General features: G+C 39.9%; 1 protein-coding gene across 1 annotated transcript in view; it reads left to right on the forward strand.

Moving 5' to 3' along the window:
* Positions 1-24,543, forward strand: part of LOC131970515 (mitochondrial intermediate peptidase-like) — a 38,698-nt gene extending 14,155 nt beyond the window's left edge. The window contains exons 15-19 of the mRNA XM_059331928.1: positions 245-319; positions 1,308-1,424; positions 6,815-6,936; positions 8,329-8,402; positions 23,909-24,543. Of these exons, the coding sequence (XP_059187911.1) occupies positions 245-319; positions 1,308-1,424; positions 6,815-6,936; positions 8,329-8,402; positions 23,909-24,009 (489 nt within the window). The 3' untranslated portion in view covers positions 24,010-24,543. The remainder of the gene's footprint in view (positions 1-244; positions 320-1,307; positions 1,425-6,814; positions 6,937-8,328; positions 8,403-23,908) is intronic.
* The last annotated feature ends 136 nt before the right edge of the window (positions 24,544-24,679 follow it).

Raw genomic sequence — 24,679 nt, forward strand, 5'->3', positions numbered from 1 at the left:
ATAAAGACCATGTGAAGAAACATTACTCAATGAGGGATCTGTTCCAAAGCATCATAAGTAAATAATTAAACATATGACTTAAGTAATGGGAACACCTTTATTTTTCATGTTAGCTGTGATGTTATTACCTAAGATTGTGGCACACCAGTTGTTATCATGACACATCATTAAAAATAATGGACTTGGATGAGATGAAAGTGATGTTTAACTGTGTGGTTTATTCCTTCTGTCACTGTCTGCACAGCCTCTGCCTGAGAGTATGGTGGCCCGCCTGTGTGAGTCAAAGAAGGTGTGTGGAGCAGCAGACACCCAGCTGCAGGTACGATGACCAACCTCACACCAGTCACTTACAATTATATCTAAATGTCTGTTTTACTTATACAAGAACACATAACTGCAGAGTCTTGTATGATGAACAATCCTTCAAGTACAGTTCTTTGAAACCTTCTGAAACCCGAGCAGTTTCAGGGTGTTTTTTTTGCACCTGTCACGTTGTACTGGCTACGATTTTTCACTCCAATATATTAGACTTAGACAGACTTTATTGTCATTCAGTTATACATGAAAAATATGCACATGAACGAAATTCTGTTGCATTGGCTACCAGTGCTTGTTCTCTGAAATGTCTTAAATAGAGTTGAATATTGAATACAAAACTGTAAGAAATATAATTTTACATTGCACAGAAGTGTAGCAGCAGAAATTGTTTTGTACATATATACAATATGTCCTCAAAAATATATATTTTATTTTTGAGGACACTATAACGTAAGTAAAAAACGAAACTACAGTCATTGAAAAAATTACCATTTTTTTCTTCAATTTCTTGTTCATTTTAATGAACAATGAATAATAACCAAAATGATTATCAAGAAAACCATGGAAAATGGCTAGATATCGGCTTTTAAATTAAACTCTAATTAGCTATTTTTGTTGTTGTCATTATATTTATCCAAACAAATGTACCTTTAATTGTACCAGGCATTAAAATGAACAAGAAATTGAAGAAAACAAGGGTGGTCTAATAATTTTTCCATGACCGTAAGTACCTGTGCAGCCCAGTCACAATTTGAGCTGCGAATAAATTCATATACTTTGCAAGTAATTCCAGGCCTCCGATTTTCCTTCATATCTTTTGTACTTTTTTGCAAGTATGGATGTGAAAAGGGTCTTAAATTGTATTCATTATGGTCTTAAAAAGTCTTAAATTTGACTTGTTGGAACCTGCAGAGACCATGACTGCATTTATACATTTCCTATATGCAGTAATGATTTAGTAGGAACTATGTTTTTCTTTTCCTGGACAGGTTTTCTATGCAGTCTTGGACCAGATCTACCACAGCCAACCTCAGAACCGCTCCACCACTGACGTCCTGAAGGAGATGCAGCAGAAATTCTACGGCTTGCCTTATACACCCAATACGGTACATCCCAAACTCCCTTTGTGCTGTTTAACACACTGTCTCTGACTATTTCCGAGCAGGCTGCCTCTTTAATCTGTGTCTGTAGATCGATTACAGTCTTTGAGGCTGATGATAGTTTGGGGGAAAGTTCTGTGCACGATTCCCTGAAGACTCTCCTCTCACTGCTCAGTTGATCAACAATTTGACTGAGGAGTCCTTTTAGCTTTCTGCTCTCTCTCCTTTCTCTCTGGTTTTATATCTTTTACCCAGGCACAGCAGCGTTTAAGGGATTAAAGCCTCTTTTTTTGGGAAACCCTGCTAAAATAACAAAGCAGAGGTATACTTTGAATGAGCTCTCCCTGGGGGAAATATTTGAAACTCTTCCTCCCGGTCCTTTAATGAAAAAAGCTCTCTATTTCCCCAACTTTTGCAGCTGTGGGCGAGTGAATGAGGCCAGGAGGGAGAAGGGAATCAAACAGTCATAATTTAGCCAGGAATGGCCTTCATAGAGCATTTACTCTGGGCTATAATTATGTGGGGTGCCATCAGGAATAGAGATTACAGAACTGCTGTATATTCTCCCAAACGTCAGCGTCCCGGCCAGCGTTTCTGCTCACAGGAGTCCTCCCACTCTTCTGCTTGAGCCCCTGCTTTGTAGCTCCCTCTCCAGAGATTGTGGTTTGTTATATAGTTTCCCACTGTCGCAGTCATTCCTCTTCAACTTCTGAAAGCTCTAACAGACACTTCTCCTGCATGTGCACAGCTTACCACACCAGGATCGTTTTCCTCATTTGAACTCTGCAGAATCTGAGGACGATCAGCGCTTAAGTTTCTCAAATTGGATCATTCCTTGGATCAGAGCAAGTGAAAACAGATTTGTTTAGATCTACGTAAACTTGTTTCTTTTGTAAATTTGCTCTCTCTCTTCAGCCGTCCCTCATGGAAACACGGCTGAAGAAAAAGTTTCCACAGCAAAGCGAACATTTGAGTGGCTAATAGGTTAACGGAGAGCCGCAGATTATAAACACTGGGGTGACGCTGACATGTGTATAGTTTACAGAGAGGGGCTATCATTTCCCGTTGTGTGCACAGAGAGAGGATCAGCTGCGAGTAACACAGACCACATGCTCACCCTTGAGCCGAAGATAATATTTGGAAATAAATGGCAGAAAGCAAGATGTTCTGCTCGCTGTGTTGACATTTCTTTAATCTGCGATTCCTGGCACGAATGCTTGAGAACCAAGTGGTCGCTCCTCTTTTATTAATGAGCTGTGTTTTTAATGCTCAAGCACATAAAAATCCACACTGTCCTGTAAAAATGTGGAAATGCACTTTAGCACCATGAACAAAACACCACAAGTTGAGTTTAGAAAGAACAAAGTGTCTTTTATCTGACTTACAAGAGGAGCAGAGCAAAAGGCCTGTGCTGACTTTGTCTCCTTTTGTATTTAAGGATCAAAAAGATATCTCGCTGACATGTCACCCACACGCTCTCACAAGTTGACATTAATCATCTTTTAATGTGAGGCAAAAAGGATGAAAACATAAAGGAGCTTGGAAGTCTGAAAATAATTTCCGTGGCACGTTCGGGCGACGTGTTTAAAGCATCTTGTCAAAGACCAAACGGCTCTTCAACAGCTTATTATTTGTTTCCTGAATATCAGCATATCACCATAAACCACTGAGGAAATACAGTCAGAGTATTTAAACGAAAGGCTGGCTTTCCCATAGATTTAAAACTTGAATTACAATTAAAAATGTTTCAATATATGAGTTAATTACATTCACCACAGAGGCTATGTTTTCATGTAGCATGTAGCATGAGCCGAGGAATACCCTATGAATTGGATCCGAATCACTGGGCAAGCACAAATTATTATTTATTGTTTAGGGGGGCTTTTTTCCAGCCAAAAAAAGATGCAGAGCGAAAGGCTAGACAGAGGGGAAGACATGCAGGAAAGGGCTCCGAGCCTGATTCACACCCCGGCCCGCTGCGTTGCAAGGACTAAGCCTTGTGGTATGCGCTCTACAAGTGAGCCAATGGTACACCCACAAATTATTCTTCCCTTTTGTCAACATTTGTGCTAGATTGATGTGGTGTTGAATAAAACATGAGTTTCCTGATCATATTTCATGGCTCACCTGATCAGTTTCTTTGCTCTTCGTTGTCACACAAATCCTAGAACCAGCTATCGACATGTTGTTAAACACAGTGAAATACCACACGTCGTCTTCATAGCGTGCGCGTCATTTCCACATTACTTCTTAATCAATACACTAAAGTCAGAAGATCAATTACCCAACTGGCACGCTAATCATATGGTCCTATTTCTTTACAACAAGTCTAGGTTACTCTTGTTTTTATGCATCAGAAGAATTTGTGATCTCCTAACAGATTAGATTACTCTGAATTACTTTATAAATCCCACAATGGGGAAATCCAACCTCTGCATTTAACCCATCCATTTTTTTCCACACAACTGAACACACCACACAAGGAGCAGTGGGCAGCATACAGGTGCCTCTCAATAAATTAGAGTATCATAGAATTTTTTTTTCTATGTAAGTAATTCAATTCAAAAAGTGGAAATAACACATTATATAGATCCATTACACACAGATGGAAACATTTCATGTCTTCATTTATTTAATTTCATCTAATTATAATGATTATGGCTAACGTTAATGAATATTACAAAAGACCAATTTTAAAAAGTATGTTTAATGTGGAGATGTTGGCCTCTGAAAAGTATTTCCATCTATATGCACTCAATACTTGAACTACTGGAAATTGACTTTTCCATTATATTCTAATTTATTGAGATGCACCTGTACTACTGCTCCCGGAGAGCTGTAGTGGGGGTTATGTGCCTTGCTCAAGGGCATTTTGGTCCTTGACCTGTCAGTCCTGTGTTTCAAACCCTCCGGTTACACGCCCGATTCCTAACCTCTCGGCCACAGACCGCCCCAAGCTCACACAGCCTTCTGACCTACATGATGGAGGCACTGTGTCACTGCTGCGTCCAGCTAACAAAGCAAACTTAGTCAACTTTAGCTTGCCCGAGTCAAAACTCCCCTCAGGAGCGCCGTTTACTCTTATTAAAGTCACGGCATCGAGTCGACACTTTCACAGTTCATGAAAAAAAAAAAAGAATTCAGTGTTTGGTTATACAAAAAGACATACAAGGTGTCAGCTGTTCATTTCAAATTATGAATGCAGTCCACAAACCAAGGGGTGATGTCACTTTGTCCACTTCTTGTATACAGTCTTTTAGAGTTTAGATACAGTATTAAATACAGTAAGGTGCTGTATAAGGCATTCTCATCAGTATAAAGGTTTAGTTTTGGGCTGCAGATATTTAAGTCACTTAAATCACCAGAAACAATGAAAAGTACCAGGATTTTACACTGAAGGTAATTTGTGCACAAACACAGTATTTAAGTTGTCTTCATCCTTTTGATTCCGTTATTTCCCTTACAGTTGGAGTGTAAATCATTAACATGTTTGAAGTTATTTTTTATTTGGGGGTGGAGGGAGGCGTCTGCAGTCTGTTATGGTTTTGTTAACTATGGCAGCTGCTGTCTTTTCTAAATGTTTGAGTGTTTGCCAGCTGAATTCCCCCAGAATCCCCGTTTGCAGAGATCATAAAAGAGCTCGTCTTTATAGATATGGAGAGGGGCCCCCTCAGGCAACTGTAGGGAGAACAGAGGAGCGCAGACAGGGGCTTTCTGCCATTTAGGAATTTCCATGTTTTGTCCTTTTAAATAAGCAGCAGGCAGGTTGTGATTTAATGTTTGGTAGGAGGAAATGGTGTATTTATTCCACCAATATAATGACATCAATTAAGACAATAGAGGCAGCTCAAAAGATGAAAAGTCATTCAAGTTATATGTGATTTATTTTTCATTCAAAACTTTAGTTTAGTTGCAGTACCAAGACTAAAATGTATGGAAAGTTGACATTTATGTATATATGTAATATATGGCTTTTTGTTTGATTTAGTTTTTGATTTCAGTGTAGGAGAGGTTTTTATCCCCAGTTTAGGTTTCAATTGTAGTTTCCGTCTACAGCCTCTTTGTGCGATTTACTGCTGTGGTGATGGAACAGCTTCCCTCAACACGTTTTATGAGTAGAAACATTTAGGTTCCTTCTGCCACACTGCTTCCTCAACACACACACACACACACACACGCACACGCTCAAACAAACACACACTGTATTCAACCAACTCATAACAATTTTTTCTTTGTCAAAAACTAATTCATACTTATCTCTGATTACATCCAACCACATTAGGCCTATATTAGGCCTTCTGTATTAGACCACTTATACTATACTGTGTATATCCCTGCATATATTTAAATATATTTATTCTATGGTGTTCATACTACTACATGCAACAACTTATTTAAGCTATTTAACACGCTATAATATAATTTCTCTTTCAGGAAAACAAACACGAAAAATACAAATTAATAATGAATGCCAAATAGAAATGTATAATGCAGGGATGGGCAACTTAAATGCTGGAGGGGGCCACAATTTTTCATCAACACTACCACAGGGCCACATTGGACTGTGCACTTAACCTGATATGATGAAACTGCAATTTTAAATATGTTTACAGTGCAGTAACTTAACGTATTTCATGCTCAAATGCATGTATAACAGTATAAATAGAAATAAAAAGGTTTGAAGCAAATAAAAAAATAGCCACTTACTGTTATTTTTGGTTTCAGTGCAAGAACAGCAGACAAACAATTGTAAGAAGTAATTTTGTGCATTTTTACACTGCACTTTTAAGATTTCATGCTCAAATGCATGCAGTTGTATTGAGGGCCACTTCAAGTGAGGGTGCGGGCCAGGCCTCCAGTTGCCCATCCCTGGTATAATGTATATAATGTGTACAGAATGTATGTATATGTCTTATTTTTTATATTCTTATTTTGTCCTCTACAGGTGCATCTCACTAAATAGATTATCATGGAAAAGTCCATTTCCAGTAGTTCAAGTCAAAAAGCCCCAACCAAGTATTGAGTGCATAACTGAATTTTAGGTCTTGATTAAATGTAAACCATAATCATTATAATTAGAATAATTAAATTAAGACATGAAATGTTTCATTCTGTGTGTAATGGATCTATATAATGTGTTATTTCCACTTTTTGAATTTAATTACTTACATAAAAAAAATAAAAAATAAAGTCATCTTAGCTTAGCTTAGCTTAGTTTAGCTTAGTTTAGCTTAGTGTCAAGAGACGGATGTTTTATTTGGGAGCCAGAGTTGAGTTTGTTTTGAGTTACAGCCTGTTCAGATTGTACAACTTACTTTAAACTGCCCTGGCTTTCCACTCAGGTGAAGGGGATGATAATATGATTTAATTTTTGTTTAATTTAATTTCCTCTATAGGCGTGGCAGCTGAGATTCAGTCACCTGATTGGCTACGGTGCCAAATACTACTCCTACCTCATGTCCCGTGCCGTGGCCTCGATGGTGTGGAAACAGTGCTTCGTTCAAGATCCTTTAAACAGGTGAGACAGCTGCTCAAGGTTCAAAATTGTGAGACAAAATATAAAATGGAGAGCAGGAGGAAATGTGAGGGAAATTATTCAAATTTCCTCTAATAAAAATGTTAATGTCCTCAATTGTTTTCCTGCATTAATGATGGTTTTTATTGATAGAGTTGCAGCACAGTCGTGAAAATGACTCATTTAACCCTCAGGGCCTGTTCAAATTTGATGCACACTTGTACTGCTTAGGGCATAAAATGCGCACTTTAAAGCAAGCTATAAAAAAATATTATACATTATTATATTGTACTTTCATTGTACAATTTTCCCCCCCTACATCTGAACTTATATTTGATATCAAACACAAATTGATTTTTAAATATTTTAACCCTTTAAATGCCATGTTTTTGTCATAATGCCACCATGATTTTAGATGGGAAAAAAAAGTAAAATATGATTTTTTTTTTAATATACGACAAAAAAGTAAAAGTAAAGTAAAAAAATTGTTGCAGTCTGGAACTTGTCAATAATTAGCAGCAACATTGATTTTGAAAGAACAAAATCAAATAAAAATACACAATCTTGCCAAAATTCATGCCAATTGCATGAACACAGCAAAAACTATTAACGAATGAAGAATGAAAAACGTGTAAAATGTGCTCAACCTGCCCTGAGTGTTAAATATTCAATTTAAAGTCAAAACAATGATAGTTTACAGCAGTAGAATCAGAGCGTAGTGAGGCATATGTTATCGTTCAGAAAAGTAGAAAACATAACCTCCTGTACTTCAGTTTCCACAGACGTATGAGATGTGATTTGTTTAGTTTTCACTCTGTTTAGCTGCTAAGCTTGTGTCCATGGTGAAAGAGTTACACTAATGATGATATAACGGTGTAAACCTGTTTTGCGTTCAGAGCGCTGAGACAGATGCCTCCTGACAGGCCGCCTTCCCCTGGATACTGTTTAAGCCTCTGCCGCCTGACATTAAACATGACATTAATATGAAACTCACGCCGACTTGGCAGGTGTCTGCTGTAATTCACAGAAGCTCACAAACATCCAGACCCTCCCTTATCACAAGTGTTTGCCCCTGGACAAAGCGCAGCAGCTTTGTTTAAAAAAACAAAGCCTCTACAGTACCTCCATGGAGTGGAGCCCTGCAGCCGTTTCCCCCTGCCCCTCTTTTCTTCCCTTTGCCGTCTCTCCGTCTTCCTGTCTTCCTTCTCCATCTGAGATTGTTTTAGTTGCACCTGCACTTGTCAGATCTCTGTTTCCTGTCACCTGTCTGTTGTGAACAGGCAGCTTAGGAGACTTGGCCCTGGGCTCCGGGTGGCAGCAGTGGAAGGGTTTACAGGTGTCTGTAATCTTATATCTTTCTCTTCTAAGTCTGTCTTTGCTCTTTGTCTCTGTCAGGGACATGGGTGAGCGTTACCGTCGGGAGATGCTGGCCCACGGAGGAGCCAAGGAGCCCATGCTGATGGTGGAAGGTAACATGCATTTTTTTTTTCACCAAAAAGGCACATTTTTACCCATAAAATTCAACAAAGCACTTTTATTTTATTAAAAGCTGCAGCTAGGAATTGCACTTTTAATTATTTTATTTTATTTAACCTTTATTTGTTCAGAAAACTCCCATTAAGATTCTCTTTTTCAAGAGAGACCTGGCCAAAAACACACACACAAAAAAAGAGAAGATCAAGCATAAGAAACACACTTTAAAAGATGAACTATATTACTAGGTTAATTTGAAATTTACATCTTCAGGAATCTGCTAGTCTTGTTCTTGCATTTTGGATTTGATGGGATTCATTTATTGTGTTTCATGCTGAGGGTACGGAGTAAACAAAAGGCCTTTTTCCAATATCCATACAGGCATTTTGTATAGAAAGCATGAAAAAATTCTGAGAACACAAAGAGTATGCTCTGGGAGCAGACCACAATTTGGTCACCATTAGAGGTGTGAATCAGCAGATACTAGAAAAGCGCTACACAAGTGCAATTACATCAAAATAACGTATTTTGAAAATAAAAATAACACTTTTAGCCTCAACTTTTTCACCAGCTACTGCACATGTGGTCTAAAAGGCCTCAGCTGGCCCTCTACTATTTCTCTGCTCTTGCCTGACCTTTTGACCATGCAGCCTTCAGGCAGCCATCATTCCTCCTCAGACGACAGTTTAACAGTTTTAGGGTTTGTCAGAGTTTATCTCCGGGCTACTTTCAGTTTAGTAATTTAAGTGTCAGTCCTTCCAGTAAATATATGGTAAATGGTAAATGGAGTGCACTTATCTATTTTATCCAAAGCGCTTCACACTACACACTATGCTCATTCACCTGTTCACACACACATTCATACTGGTGTCCGAGGCTACCAGGGCACACTGGTGCCACCTGCCACCATTGGGAAATCATTCACACACCGATGAACGCAGCATCAGGAGCAATTTGGGGTTCAGTATCTTGCTCAAGGATACTACGACATGTCGGCTGCCACAGTCAGGGATCGAACCACCAACCTTCCAATGAGTAGGCGACCAATTTACCAACTGAGCCACAGCCGAACCCGTAGCACCAGTAGGATAAGTTGAGTATAATTACTGTGACATAATGCTGTTGATTCTGTTCTGACAGCCTGGATGTCAACCGCTCTCACTGCTCACAACATTTCCATAGATGTTAAGAAAAAAGACTTTTACCATTGGGCATAAATAACTGTTGGGCTTAGGTAAAAAAATAATGGGATCTTTATACACAGCTGGAAATAACAGACGTTATTGTTGTGCGTTGTCAATAATTTTGGGGCAAATGTGTATTTATATATTAAGTAAGACTGACCATGCTTAACCCTTAATAGGGCACTCATTGAAATACTTGCAAATTCCAAATTACATATAGCCAGAATGTGTAAAAAAAAAACATACGGACCAGGGGAGGGGGATAATATTTTGAGAAAAAAGTTTACGAGATTAAAGTGGCAAATCTATGAGAAAAAATGTGCAGATTTATGAGATTTAAAGTGGTGAGTCTTCGGGGGGGAAAAGTTGCTTTTTTCCCCCACTTTTTTCTCTTAAATCTGCAACTTTTTTTCTTGTAGATTTGCCACTTCAATCTAGTAAATTTGCAACTTTTTTCTCAAAATATTACTATTATTTTTATTCATACTTGGCCCTAATATGCCGTCATAGTCAAGTTCTCCTCGTACAAGTAATTGAAGAATAACTCGACTGTTTCTTTCTTTCAGATTTTTTTTCTAAATTTTTATTTTTTTCATTGGAGGTCAAGGTCAATAAAGTTAATATTATTATTATATTATAATCATACTGATTGGTCCGATGTCATGGTGTCACCATCTGTGACGTAGCCTGATCTTTGTTGATTAGCTGGAAGAAATCCATGTGGTTCTATGACCTCACAGAGAGACATGGGGACCCCATTCTGATATCCACTGAAGTTACCAAATATAGTTCTTCGCCCGATAAAGGGTTAATGCAGTCCATCACAGTCCTTTATCCAGTAAAGACTGTATTGAACATTACCTGAGGGGAAATTTAACCTGAGTTTTTACATCTGACAGAAGCAGCTGTGAGTCCATTAGTCACCTTGTAGGTTTTCCAGGTGTTCACAGCTGCTGCAGGCTCGCTGTCTGCTCGAGCTCCCACAGTGGCACCTATTTATTCAATTAACACACCTCCCACAGTCTCTTATCTTTGTTTACAAGAGCAGCTCAGTCCTGCCGTGGAATAAAGAGTTGAGTCAGCTCCTTTTATTCATACCAGTCCAAGCCTTTTCTGTGGTCAGTTATTTGATCTACTTTAAAAACAAAAAAAACAAAAAAACTTTACCCGATGACATTATGCATTATCCTTTTTTTCCCCCCAAACAAAATCCAGAAGGCAGGGAAGAGTGGAAGATTACTGGTTTGAGCCTTAAAAACCGCTGACTCTGCAGGGCTGAAAACAGAGACTGGTACATTCCACTTTGTGTTTAACCAACTTTTTTTAGGCATGCTAGCAGCAGGGCTCTAGAGACGGCAGTCAGTTGGTCCACCAGACTGAAATATCTCAACAACTCTGAGATGCATTTCTATGAAATTTAATAGTCCCCTTCAGAATTCATTTAAATAACATTGTTATTCTCAGACTTTTCACCAGTGGGTCAGATGTTCAGTTTGTTCAATAATTAGGGCCTGAGCACTAACAGTGCGAGGACCCTATTGAAATTGGTCCGTTTATTATTATAACAGCAAATGAATCGCATTTTTGAGGGCTTTATCGTATTCCAAAACTCACCAAACTTGGGACAAAATTCAATCCCGTCGAAAATGTACGTATTTTATTGGTTTCAGAAATGGGCGTGGCAAAATGACTTACTAGCACCCCCGAGAATTAAGCCCCTAAAACAGGTTTGTCGTAGAGACATGAAATTTGGGAAATCCATGTATCATGGGAAGACGCATCAAAAAATCTCAAGAAGCCATACCCAAAAAACGGACAGGAAGTCGGCCATCTTGGATCGAAAATGGCGTTTTAGACGCTTTTCGCCATTTCCACGCCGCACACTTTAACGAAATCCTCCTACAGATTTAATTCGATCAACTTCAAACGTGTTCAGTACCATCACAAGGCCTTTGACATCAAAAGTTATTAAAAGGTTTGCAGACCGTCATACTATGTGGGCGTGGCATGGAGGCATATTATGGCGGTTTGGCATAAAACATGAGACTGTATAACTTGACCATACATTGTCCAATCTGCCTCAAACTTGTCATACATGATGATGGTCCATCACTGAATAGTTCTACATAACAATATGTCATAATGTCCCGCCCTTTTCGATTAGCAACGCCCCCTTTTCCCAACTAATGAACCGTTTGTCATAGAGACTTGCATGAGGTGTCAGTGTACTCAGTAGAGAGTCCTTGATTAACTCGCCCCTTCAACGATCGATGGACCCATCGTGACTGGCTCCCCCTCCGGCTCCACTCTGCTCGGGCCCGTTCATCGCTGCTTGCAGCTTCAATTAGATTTATAACCAAAAACCTGCAAAGTCAATAACATTCCCATCAGCCTCAGCTGTACTTAGCCTGCTAACATATTAAACAAGGATGGTGAACCTGGCAAACAACATACTTGTTGTTATCGTTGCCGTAGTGCTGCAGTGATTACATATTTCTGTAGGCCAACCCAGAAGTTAGCCTCGCCCCGGTTCCCTTGACTCGGATTATTCCAGAAAGTAATCTCTGTGTTGTTGTTTACATGCTTTGTTCAACAAGACAAATAAACACCACCATTAGGAATTTTGAAGCGCAGTGTGCCAGAAACGAACAGCTTTGGGCTATAAACAAACTACAACACTGACAATTAGGTTTTTATATGTCATGAAAAAGCTTCCAAATTCACAAGTGGGACATATTTTATTGTCTTGTTTGGCTATATTCTGTTTGTAACCATCAAACTATATTTTATCATGTGATTTTCGCAGAAGCTGTAGTTTTGTTTTTTTAAAAATAGGAGGCACGAAGGGCAAAAAATAAAACAAACGACTTCCTCCTGTTGCTCTCCTCCCTTCATCCTCCCGTCACTTCTTCCTCCACTCCTTGAGCAGCCACTGCGGCATGTCTGGACAGGACAACAGAAGCGAAGGTGAGAGGAGAGGGAGCAGTGAGATCAGGTGACATTGGGAGTGTACTGTAAATCTCTCCCTCAGGGTCACCACCTCCTCCCTCCTCCGTCGGATTGTCCCTCTGACAGCTCCAACCAGAGCTGCGCCCAGCCTCTGAAATTACAACCAGCAGCAGATCAGATCCTTGTTATTAGATCTACTGTCCAATTAACTGTTGTTGAACTGACAACATTTGCTTTTATGGCTGCCTTTGAAGTGAATGCTACTCTAATTATAGGCCAAGGCCCTGTGTGCTGAATAGTTATCAGGGTCATATTGATCCCTCTGGCTGTCTTTCTCAGCCATAAGTCATTGTACAAGCCCCGAGACTGTAAAAATGTCTGCTTGGGGAATAATACTTAGCCAAAATCATTTCACTTTCAAACAGAATATATACACTACAGGCCAAAGGTTTGGAAGCAAGCTCAAATTTGTTTAAAAAAAAAATCATCATTGCTTTACTTTGTAAACAAAATAAACATGATTATTATATAAAGAGTCACTTATTAGAACACATTTTTACTATAATTATCAGGTCTTTGGGTTTTTATTGCTTAGACTTTGTGTATCCTTCTTTCCTTAATGTATAAATCTGAACTCTTGTTTCTTTTGTCAGAGATATGAACACAGTTGAGATTTATGGGATTTTTGTATCCAATCTCTCAAAAGCCAATGAGCTAAAGTGAATAATGCAAACTGTGATATTTTTATTTTTTTTACTTTTGCACTGAAGTTGTGACTCTTACAAATCTTCTCAACCCTAAAACTTATTTTCTTTTGTTAACATTTATTCAGCAATGGTCTGGTAACATCAGTGTATACCTAAAGGTAAATTGAAAGAAATGGTTCAATTCAATGATAGTAAAGTCTGATCATGTAGTAAACGCATCCAAAAATCCAAAGAATCCATACTGGTTTTTAAGAAAGCCATTGTGAACAGAAAATTGAAGTTGCTTCCAAACTTTTGGCCTGTAGTGTAGGTCAAACTAAAAGAGCCTTGAAATGGTAAGTTTCTGTCTCACGTTTTTTTTTTGGCAGTTTTGCATAATATAGTTTTCAGTCCACTCTGCACACCTGCATTTATGATAATCATCTGAGAACCCTTTCTTTCTTCTTCTTTTTTTTATCATAATAAAATCTATTCCGTGTCTGGAGAAATGCTTCAACTAAGATAAAACGTCCCCACTTTTTAAAAGACACTCATCCAGCCGCCTCGCCATTTTGATGGCTACATATGTCCTCATAACCGAACATCATGAAAGCCGTATTCAGAGTTATAAAAGTACATCAGCGCACATGCTGAAACATTTAGCTCTTCCTCGTTGGTTGAGTTCGGGGTTGAGAGGTTCATAGCAACCATCTTGAATTCCTATTGGGGAATGGAAAAGGATTTTGAGTTAAGAAGGGTCCTTTTATATCTAAAGCAGTATTGAGGCCAGAAGAGAGCAGAGGACTAGAGGGAGGACACAGAATCCAGATCAGTCCCGTTACACATAATCCTTTCAAACAAAGACGCTTGTAAATGGAGGTGTGTAACATTTCCCTGCTCTCCCCTTCGGCGAGGTGGTAGAGGGGGCATGAGGGCACACAGGGAACCGGAGCAGACCCGGCAAGGCTAATCAGCGGCCAGTCTTTATCTGCACGGCTCCCTCCCCGCTACTGGATGTTTCCCAGGAAAGACGGTGTTGAAATGTAAACCCCGGGCATTAAATCCAGAGCAGCAGCAGCATCAGGACTGAGTGAGCGAGTCAGAGAAAAAGAGTCAGAGGGGAGAGAAAGGGAAGCAGAGAGTGAAAGGTGATCGACTGACTGAACTGAAGCTCGGCTCCTGCCACAGAGAGGGCTTTCATGGCCCAGACTGTTCCCATAGCCCTGACCGCCGAGCACAGAAAATGGATCTACTACGGCTCGGTAGCTGGGCTCTTTGTCTGGGAGCAGCGTGGCTGAATGCGTTCTTATGACTGCTCGCACCCCGAGAGCATGGTGGTCTGTACAGTCCCACAGCACTTTGTAACAATGCTGCATAGTTCAGTTTGAACCAGGAGGAGAGGGACTTCACAGTGAAGATGTTAAGTTGCAGAAACACATAATTTATAGCCATCACTTAAAAACGGACGTGATTTGAAAATTCCTTTTGTGCTTTTATGACAAGTTGTGTTCATATGGAAGTGTCTCATCATGATTTACTGATGGTGCTCTGCCTTTTAATGAACACAGTGCTGTCAAGAAGAAAGTAATGATAGTTTTAGTGTAGGCAATTTGTTATGGTTTTTGTGTGATGGAAATCCAACCACTTTATTCTTCTACTCCACTACTTTTTGAGGAAAATATTGTACTTTTTACTCCACTACACTTAGCTGACAAGTTAAAGGAACACTCCACCGTTTTTTCATATCAAAACATGTTATTCGGTCAAGTAAGACGAGTTGATACAGACCTCTTGCGTCTCAATGCATGCACTCAATCGCCCTGGCGCGCGGCGCCACTTGGCTAGCACTTAGCTTAGCCCAGTTCATTCATTAGGATCCAAACAGATGGACAGTTAGAAGCGACCAAACTCCTCCACGTTTTCCCTATTTAAATACAACTACACGAGTAGTTAAACGACCAAGTATGGCGACACAAAATAAAACGTGGCGCTTTTCTAAGCGGATAAAAAGGATAACTATAATGTATGGCGGAATAGCACTTGGGAGCACTTCGACTCGGCGCAGTAATATCATCACTCCTGAAAAATCTTCTCCCCTTAGGAGTGATGATATTCAAAGTCAAACATATTACAAAGTAATATGTCTTAATTTTATGCTTGCTGCATGCAACAGTGCATAGTTTGTCTGTAGCTAAAGTGCTGGTACAATGGTACACACTAAAAATGAAAAGAAAAATTATGCGATTGGAACTCAGTACAAGAGTCTGCAGCCATGTTAGCAGCTCTGTGAGACTGCACTGTGACATACAGCACTTTGAGCTAAATGCTAACATGCTGATGTTTATGTTAACTGAAGTATAGCTGATGCTGGGGGGTGTCATTAGTTTTGCAGGCATTTTATCATAAATCAAAGTATTGATTGTATTGAAGTATTGAGTATTGAAGTATTGAAAACTTTGACATAATGATGGTGCTGAATTAACTAAATATCACCGAAAGTTATTACAGTTCATCCTAAGGGAAATGTATGTACCGAATTTCAATTTCATGGCAGTCCATCTAAAAGGAGTTGAAATATGTTACTTATAACGACAAACGGGAAATTCATGATGATGCCAGAGAACATATCATTAAAGTTAGTATGATGCATCCTCAGAGGACTATGAATGTAATGGAAAGACTTGTTAATGCAGTCTGGACAAGTGGTAGACCATCTCCAGAGTGACACTTTTTTGCTAGTCATAAGATGAATCAAAATTACATTTGATTCAAACTACAAACATTTATGTTCAGTACAGGCCAAAGATTTGGACACACACCTTCTCATTCAATGCGTTTTTCTTTATTTTCATGACTATTTACATTTTAGATTCTCACTGAAGGCATCAGAACTATGAATGAACACATATGGAATTATGTACTTAACAAAAAAAGTGTGAAATAACTGAAAACATGTCTTGTATTTTAGATTCCTCAAAGTAACCACCCTTTGCTTACTAGAATATAAGACATGTTTTCAGTTATTTCACACTTTTTTGTTAAGTACATAATTCCACATGTGTTCATTAATAGTTTTGATGAATTTACAATGTCAATAGTCATGAAAATAAAGGAAACGCATTGAATGAGAAGGTGTGTCCAAACTTTTGGCCTGTACTGTACTAATTTCATAAATATGTCCATTTTAATACAGATTTTTTTATTTTATGCGTGCTAACATTTTCTTACATTAAGAGGTTGACTTACTGAGTTTTGTAGGCTTTATCTTCCATAACATTGCAGGTTTTTCTTCTTTTGTGAAGGCACTTCCTCAACAAAGAGCCTCCCTGCACTGTTTGTCATCACCCTTGTCTTGCTTGCTTTCTGGGCCTGTCTTAAGTGTTGTTTGTAGAAAAAGCTTCCTGATCTTCAAAGGAGTAATTACAGAGGCAGTGAGCCCAGGGTTTGCCTCCAGCTTTCACAGAGGTAACTGCTTTTCACACCTCGACATGTTCCGAATGGTAACAAGCAGCAGCTGAACGGCTTCTGAAGCAGCCAGAAACGTGTTTTGAAAAGTGCGATCGTAAATTCTTAAGTGACTGAGAGCTCTGCGCACCAGTCTGCATATGAGTATTGTTTCAGACACACACAGGGAATGTGTCACTACAGAGGCTCCAGTTACTGCAGGCTGCAGTTTGTTTCTATTTTAGATGTACAAATGGTGGTGCACTGCTGCTTCCCCGGCTTGCAAGTGGGTGTAATTGGCCTATAAAAGCAACCAATTAAATCATGAAAGAACAGAACGCAGCCGAGCCCGGGAGACTGTGATCAATGGCTGTTAAAAAACAGCCAGTTTCAGCTGAACCCTCTTTACCTGATTGGTAAAGACACTTTCCAGCAGTGTTGATTAGTGCTCAAATAGCAGAAAACAGTTTTTTTTTTAACCCATATTCTGCCATTAGAGCACTTAAAGTGTAAAAGTGCTTACTATACTTGCTTTTAGGGAGCCAAGGAAGAAATCCTGCCCTACTGTGCAGTCCGTTCTTTATTCTGAAAATGCTTTATTTAAAATATCCCTTTGAAATGTGAATGCTATATTATATATCTGTTCTGAGAAGAATGTAGGTCATCAGACACGTTGATCCCATTTAAAAAAAACAAAAAAACATTTTAAGGCGTAACTCAGATGCTTGATAACTACTACCAGCAGTAGCTGCAGGCTCGGCCGCAATTTTGAATCATTTCTGCGGAGTTCTTGTCCCCAGAGCTCTCATTACGAAGGCTCAGAGCTGTTAGACAGCCACATAGGTCTTCATTTGACTGATACCCATCGCCCACCACCCTTAAAGTAAATAAATTATTTTGTGCATGCTGTGTATGTTCTCCTGTGAGAGATAAAGCTCTGTTTACTCAAAAGATGGCATTGTAACTTTGAATTCTAAGTGTAACTTTGGAAAAATAAGCTTGTTTTCGTTGTCCACAGGGAGGACTGTAACAGATTTACCTATTTGCATGTTTAGCAGATTTGTTATTAAAGCAGGTGGCCAAGAGCCAAAAGCTAAGAGCTATGTTAAGTGCACTGTCGACACAAAATTAGTTTCTCAGTGGGGAAAAATCCCTTTGTTCTGTCTTGAGAAAATAACTATTTCAGACTAAAAGAGGCCGTGGAAGTCGAGCAAAAGAAGAGCGTCTGAGTTGAACGTTCCCACACCAGCTTGGAGAGATTTGCCTCAGATAGAGAATGAGGACTGCACTTTGCTTCCCCAACAAGTACTCTTGAAGTACCCTTGAGCAAACTGCCCATGGCTCTAGTGGGGCTGTTCAGAGGACAAACTGCAAAGCAGAGTTTGGCTTAAAATGTGCATTCTTAATCATCCACTGTCTGAGGATACAGTTGTAAAGAAAGATCCACTGTTATTTTAAATACTTTGTCCGTCATGTGTCTTTTAACACCTGCCCAAACTCTGCTGGCCAAGTTGGCCAACACTGCCGTCCCTGAGATGACTGTAATGGGTAGAAGCCTTGTTCCTCAATGGCCGTGTCGGTGCCATTATGAATGGAAATGGAAACTCTTAAATACGAGATGACTCACACGGCAAAGCCTCTGTCCTAAGGCTCTACTGACAATGGACACAAAGCACAGCCTATGTTTAGTTTGGCTCTGTGTTTCCTCGCTGCGTTGCCAAGACTGAGTGTACAGGTCTGCCCACTGTAATGCTGTCAACTCGTTATCTGCACTGTGGAGGTACTGCTGCTGTGGATAGAACTACTTTTTTTAGCAGAGTAGTTCCAGTGAAGTCTGAGAATGATGCTGAGAATGACCAGTGCATCTGGTTGCATTTTGCAGTATGCAAATGCAAGTTTCTTGTGTAATGTAATCACGCAGTGCAAAAACTCTCTTCCTGTTTACTTCAATTTTATGCAAGCAGAGGCGAATTATTTTTTTGTATTCTTTGTGATCTTCAGCTAATTCTGCTCTTTTTCAGTCAACTAAAATCCCTGAGAATGCCTGCGAGCATTGCCTTTCACTGTTCAAAAGTACTAATACCACACTGTGAAATTATTCCACTACAAGTAAAAGTTCTGCATTCAAAACTTACTGAAGTAAAAGTACAAAAGAATCAAGATTAAAATTTACTTAAAGTATCAAAAGTAAAATACTCGTTATGCAGAATGGCCCCAGTCAGACTGTTTTATATATTTAGATTATTTGTATTGATGCATTTATGTAAGCGCTTTAATTTTCTAAAGAAAGGGCACATTTTAATAAGTTAATATAATGTTATGACGTTTAATGAAAAAAATGTCTGATCACTTTTAATTGTTCAGGTTTTTTATGATAAATTTTGACTTGAAAAGTAACTAAAGCTGTCAGCTAAATGTAGTGGAGTAGAAAGTACAATATTTGCCTCTAAGTGTAGTGGAGTAAAAGTATAAAGTTACATAAAATGTAAATACCCAAGTAAAGTACAAGTACCTCAAAATTATACTTAAGTACAGTACTTGAGTAATTGTACTTAGTTACTTTCCACCACTGCTGTTGTGTGTTCCTCTAAAAGGAAGCTAGTTTTGCACTCCACTATTATTCTGCTAACGAGCCGCTAACATTAGCTCAAAATTGCTAAGGAAAGTTACCTTTTAATCAGCCTTGTTTCTATGTAATTTAAGGACAGTTTCAGTGAAAATTGTTTCGAGGCAAGAAACTTCACAAAAGCAGAGCAAGAGCGAGCAGTTTTGAAAACGAGCAACACATTGCTTAGCCTGCACACTGACTCACAGAGCAAGTTAGGACATCATCAGAAAAAACTAAAACCATCTGATGTTTCCTTGTTTGCATCCAGTTAAGAAGGGGAGTTAACCTGTAGGTGCATCCATCTTGCTTCACCTTGTGCTATTGTACCCTGGCGGTCTGTTTGGTCTGACTCAGCCACACCTTCTTGTGTGTATCTATAAAAGCAGCTTCTCACATCAGATACTCATCCACAGTGTTGTTTTGACTTTGAGGTTATCTGTGCATTCCTGTCAAACTCTCCCAGGGATGTGGGCTGAGAACAGACTCACTCCTCGCTGCTTATTGTTGTACCTCTCTTCATCTACTGTCGGCCGCCGTGTGAGACCCAGGTGCTGACACCACGAGCTGTTGGTGATGAGAAGCCGGCGAGGGCACTATTGTTTACCTGACTAACCTCTTTCATGCTCACGCCTCCTTCTCTCTCTCTCTCTCTATCTCTCTCTATCTCTCTCTGTCTCTCTCTCTGTCTCTCTCTCTCTCTCTCTCTCTCTCTCTCTCTCTCTCTCTCTCTCTCTCTCTCTCTCTCTCTCTCTCTCTCTCATCACTCCAACTTTGCTTGTTTAACACACTAACCTGTGTCAGGCGAGGCTCCCGGCATCAGATCCCCCTGTGGACACGCAGTCAGGAAATTACATCTAGGAGAGAAAGTGCTGTTGATGCTGAAGACGGTGTACGCAGAGTTCAAATAAGTGGCTGAGCCCACATCTCCGTCTGCTCACACGCTGTAAAAATCAACCAAGTAAACAAGTGTCATGTCGGAACATGTGTGTACCTGCGCGCTCTGCTGCACACTGCTGTTGTGACTTTGGAAGATAAATACCCGTCAGTCCTTGACTCTGCCTTTTGAGCTTCCAGGCTGCTTTTCCGGGAATGACCTCTGACCTTTGTGCGGACTTGGGCGACTTGGAGATGATATTAACGCAAGGATTAGTCAAATGTCTCAATGACAATTGTGAGCAACCATAAACCTGATCACAAAACCTTTTAGATTGAAGCTGCACATATCTTCTTCTTTTCCTTTCCTTTTTTAAATCTGTGAATGGTAGAATAATCACCCGACTCAGCAGTTCCCTTTAGATATCTGTTGTCCCCTATCCAAAGTAAATCCACTGATCTCTAGCTTTTTATTGTTTTAGGTTGCATGAAAAAAGCACTCGCTCTAGCTCTGATTAAGAATGAGAGACTGCTCTCAAATAGTGCAGGGTAACATGCATCTGTGTGGGTACATGCGACCCACAGTAAGTGTTGTTTTCTCCAGGAGCTTCAGCTGTGTGATGGTTGGGTGGAGGGTTATTTTTATTTATTTATTTTATCAATCAGTTGTCTATTTATCCGATCAGAATATGGGGGGAAAAAAACACAAATGGCATGTGGACTTTTTCCACTCAGAGTTGTTTAGTCAGCTCAAGGCGTTCAGGGCACTCCGGCAAAAACTTTGGAGGCACATAGAGTAAAATAGCACAAGGGCACTTAGCATTGCATCTTATTGTAACTGCGAAAAATCACGATGTTTGCTTTGTGAGCATGCTGCATTAGCATGTAGCTTAAAGCACCACTGTGCCTGAGTACAGTCACAGAGCCTCTAGCAGGCTGCTCTTGTTTTTTATTATTAAATGGCTATGAATGAATAAAAATGAATACAGTCATGGTAAAAAAAATATTAGACCACCCTTTTTCTTCAATTTCCTGTTCATTTTAATGCCTGGTACAACTAAAGGTACATTCGTTTGGACAAATATAATGATAACAACAAAATAAGCTCATAAGAGTTTAATTTAAGAGCTGATATCTAGCCATTTTCCATGGTTTTCTTGATAAAAAAAACAATCATTATCAAGAAAACCATGGAAAATGGCTAGATATCAGCTCTTAAATTAAACTCTAGAATGAGACATCCTGTGCTGAAGTATCGGACGGAACCTGTCCCCTCTCATCTCCGACTTCATGACTTTATCTTGGAAGGAAATTCGGGATTGAAATTACAATACCTCAGCGCTAAATTGCATTTCCATACAATGCCAGCTCTCTGAAGATGGATTTAAGTGCAACTTGATGAGCCTACCTCAATATCCTCCGTATTAACGCCCATTAATGCAGCTTGAGCTGTTGATAGCGATTTGGTCTCCACTTTAAAGGGGCCATCAAAATGCCATAGATGTCATCAGTGGTCACAGCAGAAACACCCTGCGGCAGTTAATTAAGACTATAATTTATGGTTGGAAATCATTCTTTCATGTGGCTGCCGTGTTCCTGGGGATCCAGAGGCCTTGTGGTTGTGGTGCGTTCAAGACCCCTGTATGCTGGTATCATCTTGTAGCCGAGGGGCAGGGAGCGACCGGTGGGTAAGAGGAGATGATAATCCCTCCTCTGGTGCTCTCATGCAAACCTCCACTCAGTTTCTACCTGCTGAGCCAGTTTCAGGATGGCAGCCACCTCGACTGTGTGTGTGTTTACGTGCGTGTGTGTTCGACTGTCCGTATCTCGCTGTGTGTCCATGCGTTCAGGATCGCTGTGTGAAACTCTTTGCATCTCCATTCATGCGTGCCTGTGCAGACATGCTTGTGTTTGAGTGTGTGTGTGCGCTTGAGTAAGTGTGTGTGTTCTAGTGTGTGTGTGTGTGTGTGTGTTGGAGGTGACCCATGCAGGAAAGAGGGGGAGGGGGAGGGCGCCTATTTACATTGGCAGCTACACAAGGGGAAATGAACTGACTTCAAAGCGGGCGTGCAGCTGAATTGTAAAGCGAGAGAGGGAGTCCTCCACGCATGAGCTGGCAGACAGGCTCTCAAAACACAGACAGACATTCCCAGGGCTCGCTCGCCGGCTGCACAGTCATATTTGCTCTACAGCACTAGTCGCAGTCTGCTGTAACGACAGTGCATGTAGCTCAGTATCGCCCCTATAAAGCACCATTAAATGTTCTCAGCGTACCTGAGTTTAACAGGTTTCAGTAGGTTTTGGCAGTGTTTTTATGTGGTATAGTGTATTATATTACTTATTTACATATATTTGAATATACACTCAGATGACACTTTATTAGGTGAAGTGTGTACCTAATAAAGTGGCACCTGCTTCAAGGTTGGACGTGTTGTACGTTCAGAGATGGTCTTCTTCAGACCTTGGTTGTAACGAGTTATTTGAGTCAATGTTGCCTTTCTACCATCTCCAATCAGTCTGGCCATTCTCCTCTGACCTCCGGCATCAACAAGGCATTTTGGCTCACTGGATGTTTTCTCTTTTTCAGACCATTCTCTGTTAACCGTAGAGATGGTTGTGAGTGAAAAGCCCAGTAGATCAGCAGTTTGTGAAATATTCAGACCAACAACCCTGCCACTTTCAAAGTCACTTTAATCACCTTTCTTCCTCATTCTGATGCTCGCTTTTAACTCCAGCAGCTCATCTTCACCATGTCTACATGCCTGAATGCATTGAGTTGCTCCCCTGTGATTGGCTGATTAGATATTTGCGTTAACGAGCAGTTGAACAGGTGTACCTTATAAAGTGGCCGGTGAGTGCATGTTTGGTGTTTTTCAGTAGGTTGTGGAGATGCAACCAAAAAACCAAGTTGATATTATTAATTTGCATCCAATATTAATATTAGAGTAGAGCGGGTTACCCACCAATCGGAGGGTTGGTGGTTCAATCCCTGACCATGGCAGCCTACATGCCGAAGTATCCTTGAGCAAGATACTGAACCCCAAATTGCTCCTGATGCTGCAATCCTCGATGTGTAAATGAATTCCCAATGGTGGCAGGTGGGACCGTTTAGGATATCCTCTGCCACCAGTATGAATGTGTGTGTGAACGGGTGAATGAGTCAGTCTGTAGTGTAAAGCTCTTTGAGTGGTCGCAAAGCGACTAGAAAATCGCTATATATGTGCAGGTCCATTTACCATATAATATTTAATTTTTTATCCATCTCTTTTTTGATTTGAATTGTAATTTAAGGGTGATAACCTAATTCATGGCACACTTTTTAAATATCAAGTGGAGTTGCAAGTTTTTATTTTTATTTTGTCGAATCAAATTTGAACTCATCAATTTTATGACTCAAGTCCTCACGACAACTTGAATTGGAGCAAAAAGTCTCAGGAGCAGCATGAACTTAATTAGATTTTAGCTTAATTTAGGTATAAAAAAAGATCAGTCCTTTTGCTCCTGTTATCCCTTCTTGTGCTCTGTTTTGTAAAACCACTGCAGTGACTTGAGCTGAAATGTTCCAGAAAGCTTCACTTTTCCTGGTAGTATGAGGTGAGATGATGGAAAATACAAAAACCAGTTCATCCCAATGCCCTGCCAGGGTTTTTTTTTCCCCTTCCCAGAGACAGATGTGCGTGCACACACACACACACACACACACACACACACACGCACACAGACTAAAAACCCTGCTGCTTTGTGTTTTTGTGCGACAGGGATGCTGCAGCGACGGCCCACAATCGAGGACTTCGTGGATGCGCTGGTGTCTGAGCTCAACCCAAACTTTGAGACCTTCATCATGGACTCCGAAAGCTAAACGGTGCCTCTGTTGCCGTGGAAACGGACTTGAAACCTTTTTACAAGGTGAAACGATTATGCACAAAAATGCCGAGCCAACAGGTGAAAGACGTGGCAGCAGGATGAGCGCTCACACTCACTAAAGCATCTTCACTAAGTCTGTAAATGAATCGTTAGTGTTTTGTATATTGCTTGGCTCTCTTAAAGTCACATTGACTTATTTTGATATATGTGGCTAATTATGCTGTCAATATGATATATGATAAAAATATGATGAGAATTAAAGACTTTCTACAAACCCTGAAAACTCCTGATTGCCTCTAAATATTAGATGTTGCAGATGATCCATTCACAGACACTTTCCCGAAGCTCTGGACCCCGTTTGTGTCGACATTAACAGTGTTTCAACAGATTCAACAGTAACTTTTAACTATTCATTAAATATCATAAAACAATTTTTGGTTTGTAAATACATATTTTCGCCCTTTTGTAGCACTTGATATTGTTAAAAATGAACAGAAATATACTCTGTAATGTAACATAGTGCTATAAATGTCACAATGTTCGTATTTTTGTGGTTTTGTCTTTAATGCCACAGCCAGTGTTCTCTTCTCTCATTTTCAGCTCACATACTAGCAGAACGTTGTTTTTTCCTGATCAAATCAGCGTGAGGAAGAATACTTAATCTG

Source organism: Centropristis striata, chromosome 4 (assembly GCF_030273125.1).
Source record: "Centropristis striata isolate RG_2023a ecotype Rhode Island chromosome 4, C.striata_1.0, whole genome shotgun sequence".
In the NCBI taxonomy this organism is placed as follows: Eukaryota; Metazoa; Chordata; class Actinopteri; order Perciformes; family Serranidae; genus Centropristis; species Centropristis striata.